Source organism: Buceros rhinoceros, unplaced genomic scaffold (assembly GCF_000710305.1).
Source record: "Buceros rhinoceros silvestris isolate BGI_N320 unplaced genomic scaffold, ASM71030v1 scaffold2526, whole genome shotgun sequence".
Taxonomy (NCBI): domain Eukaryota; kingdom Metazoa; phylum Chordata; class Aves; order Bucerotiformes; family Bucerotidae; genus Buceros; species Buceros rhinoceros.
In genome coordinates, this window is record NW_010417933.1 from 46,719 (window position 1) to 52,173 (window position 5,455).

Genomic DNA, 5,455 nt, shown 5'->3' on the forward strand with positions numbered 1-5,455 from the left:
GTGCTGGGTCCCCACCCCGGGGTGCTGCTCCTGGCCTGCTGAGCAGCAGCCGGGGTAGGGCTGGGGCTGCCTGCGGTAAGGAGGCTGCTGGATCTTGTCGATGATGTACCCCAGTCCTGTTTGGGGGTGACACAGGCTTTGTTCTTGCCACCCAGTCCAGGTCCATCTGATGTCACTGGGTTGGGGTTTCCGATGGCATCCTGGGGACAGTCCCAGGGATGCATCCAGGGATGTGGGCTGCTCACAGCAGACTCCTGCTGCTGGGGCCAGTCTAGGCTCCATCTCTGCGGGAGGGAAGGTGGCAGTGATCTGCTGTCTGCAAGTGACATCCAGGGGCTGGGGAGCGAAAGCAAGTGGCAGAAGTATCATCCACGCAACTCACGGCCTGCATCAGCAGTTGGGCAGAAGAGACTGGGGCTGGAGCAGCTCTCCCTTCCCATCCTTGGTTGCTTTCCCATCACTCTGGGCTTTTACCCTTTGCATCTCAAGGCCCCCTTACACTGGACTGTGTCTTGTCCTCGTAAGGACTTTTGGTGCTGCCATGCCCGCTCTGGGCAGCGGCTCAGCCAGGTCAGCACCTCGTTAGGAGACAAAGTCAACGTGCTCCTAAGGCCGAGCTGTCTGTGGTGGTGCCATGTCTCATGTCCTCTGCTCTCTCTTCCCTCAGGGATCTCTTTCCAGAGGCTGGTGAGGACAGAGCAGGGGCTGCCTGTGAAGAACTACCAGAGCTCCACTGTGTAAGTGTGGCCATGGGCACTGCTGGTGCCACTCTGTAGATCCTCGTGCGGCGTGAGCAGCGTCTCACAGGTGTAGTGGTGGGTGCGGGGCAGAAGAGCTGGATAGCTGGGCTGAGCAGTGAGAAGGGACGAGGAAAGCGGCTGCGGCATTTCCACAGCCGTGAGTCAGGGTGTGCGGGATCCCCATGTCAGTTATCCGACAGTGAGAACATCCCAGGAAGGCAGTCTCCTCCCCAGGGAGCTGCTGATCTCAGCACACATTGTAGAACAGCCAGGAGACGCTTTGATCTGTGTGTTTGGGAGCAGCCACCCCAGAGAGGGTCAAAAGCGAGTCTGTCCCGGTACGACAATTAATGACAGCCTGCGGCTCAGTGCAGGCAGACTTTGCACCTTGTTTGAGGGCTGAACTTTCCCTTCTGCCCGGGCAGATCATTTGTAAATAGGAAAATGAGCCTGGGTGGTGGGTACCCATCCTTGCTGTGATGTTAGCTCAGCCCCAGGGACAGTCCTTCGTGCACAGCCACCTCCCCTCTGTGTAAAGGGTTGTCCACTCGTGCCATGCAGCTCTGGATCTGCACCTGCATCCCACCCAGCCGCGCTGGGGCTGCTTTGTTGCTTTCCCAGTACAGCCGTGCTGCTCTGCATGCTGCATGGTGCAAGTACAACCACTGATGACGTGCAGCAGGGAGCCTGTATTTGCATAAAAAGCCCTGAAAACCCGGCGCAAAGCTGTACACAAGCTGAACCTTGGGCGTATTGAAAGCCTGTGCCCATTGCCTGTGCTTTCCAGAACCGAGCACCCAGGGCAGGTCCTTAATTCAGAGCCATTTTTGCTCGGGGAGGTGAGCTGCTCTCATCCTGCTCTCTGGGCTGCAGGTTTGGGACTCCAAAGCCTGTGGATATTCATGTTGTGGTCCAGAGCAGAAATAGAACTGAAGGATGTGGCTTTTCTCCTTAAAGCCCAGGAGCGATGCTCTGACCTGCAGCTTCAGGGGGAAGATGGTCCTTGTCTTCTCTCCCTCCTTCATTGCGTGTGCTGGGTGTCCAGGTAGGACAACTGGCTGCTGGGCCAGAGCCCGTCTGGGGTTGATTGAACAGTTACTGGCTGGTGATATTGCAGATGTGTCAGGAGAGATGGTGCCAGGGATGGTGCTGAGGAGCAGGATGGAGGGTGCTCTTCTCTTCCCTGCCTGTGGCTGGCACCACAGCATGGGGCTGGCACCTCTGGCATGGGTGGACACTGCCATCTAGTGTGAACTCGTCCAGTTTTCCATCCCTGGCACCATCCCAGGTCAGGTCGTTTGGGCCTCTGAGCACCCTGCTCTGGGTGCAGATGTCCCTGCTCCCTGCAGGGGGTTGGACTGGGGGAGCTTTGAAGTTCCCCTCAACCCAAATCAGTCTGTGATTCTATGATAACACTTCATGTGCCACCAGCATCTGAGCCTGGCTGCCTGGCCTAACTGCCGTCCCCTTGTCCCCAGGACGGTGCTGCTGCTCAACCGCTCTGAGGTGCAGAGCGAGTTCCTCTCCATCGCCGAGAAGCTGAGCGCCAGCGAGCACTCGCAGCACGCCACGCTCGTCATGCTCCTCGAGCACCTCTACCAGGCCAACTTCGGCACCCGCTGTGACCTGGACAGCCTGCACCACCTCCTGAAGGTAGGCTCAGAGAGCTTCAGCTTTGGTGATGCCACCAGGCCACTGGGAGCTGTTTCATGCAGTTGGCTGGTGGATTTCCTGACCCAAATGCTACTTGATTAACAAAAGAAGAGTGTTTTGGTGACACTTCTTGCAGTACAATACGTGTCTTTCCCTTCTCTGAGCTTCTCTTTTGTGAAGTGTGTGTGGAGGTCACTTGGCTTTTACCTTTTACTCCTCTCCTCATCCTTAAGTGGAGAGAGGAAGTGCCCCGGATTTGAAATGCAGCAGAAGAGTTTGTTTGACCAGAAGCACTTTGCTTTGGTGTTTGGGGGAGGATGGGCAAAAAAATGTGAAGAAAACCCCTTAGGTGTTTTCAAACACATTTTCTTTTTCTTTGCAAAAGTTTTGAGGGACTCGAAGGTGGTAGGAGGTAGTGGAGGGATGGAGTTACCCAGTGGCGGGTAGTGATCCTGCCCCAGGAGCTGTGTGTGGCTTCTGTGGAGGAACCCCCTTCATCTCTCGCCTTGGCTCTGCTCCCCTCAGTCCAAGACGCTGGAAGAGCTCTCGGAGATCTACGCCAGCGCTGTCGACGCCCAGGAAATTGCAGCCACCAGCAGTGACCCTGTCCTGGCCCGGGAGCGGCTGCAGTCCATGCTGTGGGACATCGCTGGGGCTGCCTCCTTTCCTGCCATCACGGGTGAGAAACCCCCCGGGCTCCGCTTCCCTCCAGGGTTTTCTGCTGGCTCAGCCCCCGCAGCAACGAGTGGTTTTACACAAAGTTTAGACATAGCGCAACAACTACAGCAAAAACCCCACCAATCCAGGTCCTCTTCCATAACCACAGAATGTGCCAGAAATGGTTTCTCATCTTTCATTAAAAAGCTACAAAAAAAAAAATTGTCCAGCTTTCGTGGGTGAGATGAAAGCGTTAAATCAGAAACCAACGCTTGCAGTGATGTCTGACGGCTCTTAGAGGTGGGAAATGTCCCCTCGTCCCAATTGCATGTGACTTCACGGGGATAATGACAGCAGCAGGAGTGTTCTGCATGACCTGGGCTGCCCGCAGGGCGTGCATGGGGTGGGTGGCGTCTCCCAGTGTCCAGGAGAGCTGTCAGGAGCGGTACTGGGGGTCCCTGCAAACTAACTCCTCTCCCTCCTCTCTTCCCAGGCGAGGCTCAGCCCCGCAAGCTCCACACCATCCCCATCCCCACCGCTCGCTGCTACACTTACAGCTGGGATCAGGATAACTTCGGTAAGTGGAAGGGATCCCCCATCCCTCCTAGGGAGACCACAGCCCTCTGCTCCCCGTGGCAGGGGAGGCTGAGCTTGGCTGGGGCTGCCACAAGCAGCTGGGTGCATGACACAAGCTGTGGCTGGAGCCTGAAAGAGCGGATAACCAATTGTTGGTGTTGGAGGGAGAGGTGACACAGTGGATGCCAGGATCCCCTCGGTGGGAGAGGATGTGGGTGTCAGCTCAGGCATGATGCCTGCTGTGATCCCAGGCAAAGCCCTCATCTGAGTGATGGGCAGAAGATGCTGATGGCCCCAAAACACTTGTTGCCGGAGACAAATCATGCAGATCTGACTCTCCTGGGCAGAGTTGTGCCTTGTGTTAGGCTGGAAGAGGTTCGTTTCACCTGACTCCATGCGGATATTGGTAGGAGGACGGAGACGTTGTTTGGTAGAAAGCTCCTCTGCAAGAAGTAAACCTTGCTTGTGCCCCGGAAATAATTTTTGGTAGAAAAGCCTGACCATGCTGAGATGTCAGGTCTTTGTGGGGTTGAGTCTGCTTGGATGTTAGAGCTCCTCCCCCACCTGTAGCAGGGATGGCCGAGGAGTGGGTGCTGTTGCTGTGCTCTCAGCCTGGCCGCAGCAGTTTTGTAGGGGAAGCAGCGGCTTCCCCTTCTGCTGAGCTGGTCTCTCCAGCTTCCCCATTCCTGGAAGACCTTTTCAGTTCCCACGAAGGTTTAGTGTTTGTTGCCCGCTGGCCCCAGCAAGCTGGACCAGGGCTCTGGCTTGGGCTTTGCAGTGAGTCCAGCCTTGCCTGGAGGCCACCTGCAGTGGGGCGATTTGGGGTTTGATTAGTCAATACCCTGCTTTTCTCTTGCCCTCCAGTTAAACCCGGATTGGACGTGAGTACGTTGTGAAATCAGTGTAGGAAGGAAACAAAACCCCAACTGGTGTTTGCCTTTCGAGAACCCAAACAGAACGTGACCTCACGGAGAGACACACATTTTGTTTTGTGTTGTGTCTGAGGGCCTTATGGAAATCTAAAAGCCTTCTGCAGGAAGTTTTCAGCCTCTCATTTAAAACTGGGCAGGATCAAAGAGAGTGGTGGCCACGCTGTCGTGGTGGTGGTGTTGTCTGGGGTTCATCATGTTTCCAGAGGTTGTGATGGAGTCCGTGCCAGATGTGATCTCCCTCTGGTTGCCTTTCAGATATCCTCAATGATGTCCTCAGCAAAGAGTACAATGTGGTCGAGCCCATGGCCTCGGAGAATGAGGAGGATGATGAAGAGGAAGAGGAGGAGGTGGAAACCGACAGCTGTTCCCCCGAGCGGGACTCACTGCTCTCCCCCATATGTGCCATTTCCAAAGACTCTGTGTACTCGGCGCTCTCGGAGGAGGGATCCAAGCCCTCACGGCTGTCCCTCTTCACCACCTCCAAGGACTCCATCTCAGAGCTGACAGTTGCCTCCAGAAAGTCCCTGAAGTCCTTTGTCTCCAGTCTGAAGGACTGCATGGACAGTGGGTATGCGGAGGACAGCGATGAAAGCTCCCTGGACACCCTGGGGAGGCCGGAGATGAAGGTAGAGAAGACCCACCACAAGTATAGACACACGCTGACCAACAAGATCTACAAACTGTTCAAGAGCAAAAGCCAACTGGTCTTGAGGAGGGACCTAAAGGACTGTCCAGACATGGGCTCGCTCTCGCTGCCCCTGCGTCGGGCCGAGAGCCTATGCACCCCCCAGGCCCAGCACCGCATTCTGGCACGCTCTCGGCGTGCTCACTCGCTGCCACAGCACGTCCTGAGTCAGCGGATGCCGGCCCCACACCGCCTTGGCCCACCGCGCCCTC

The 5,455-nt window shown here is 56.2% G+C and overlaps 1 protein-coding gene across 1 annotated transcript in view; it reads left to right on the plus strand.

Moving 5' to 3' along the window:
- The window catches only part of PIK3R5 (phosphoinositide-3-kinase, regulatory subunit 5), a 25,343-nt gene that overhangs the window by 12,110 nt on the left and 7,778 nt on the right, over window positions 1–5,455 (plus strand). The window contains exons 5-9 of the mRNA XM_010138330.1: window positions 668–737; window positions 2,219–2,393; window positions 2,919–3,072; window positions 3,544–3,627; window positions 4,814–5,420. Coding sequence (XP_010136632.1) covers window positions 668–737; window positions 2,219–2,393; window positions 2,919–3,072; window positions 3,544–3,627; window positions 4,814–5,420 — 1,090 coding nt within the window. The remainder of the gene's footprint in view (window positions 1–667; window positions 738–2,218; window positions 2,394–2,918; window positions 3,073–3,543; window positions 3,628–4,813; window positions 5,421–5,455) is intronic.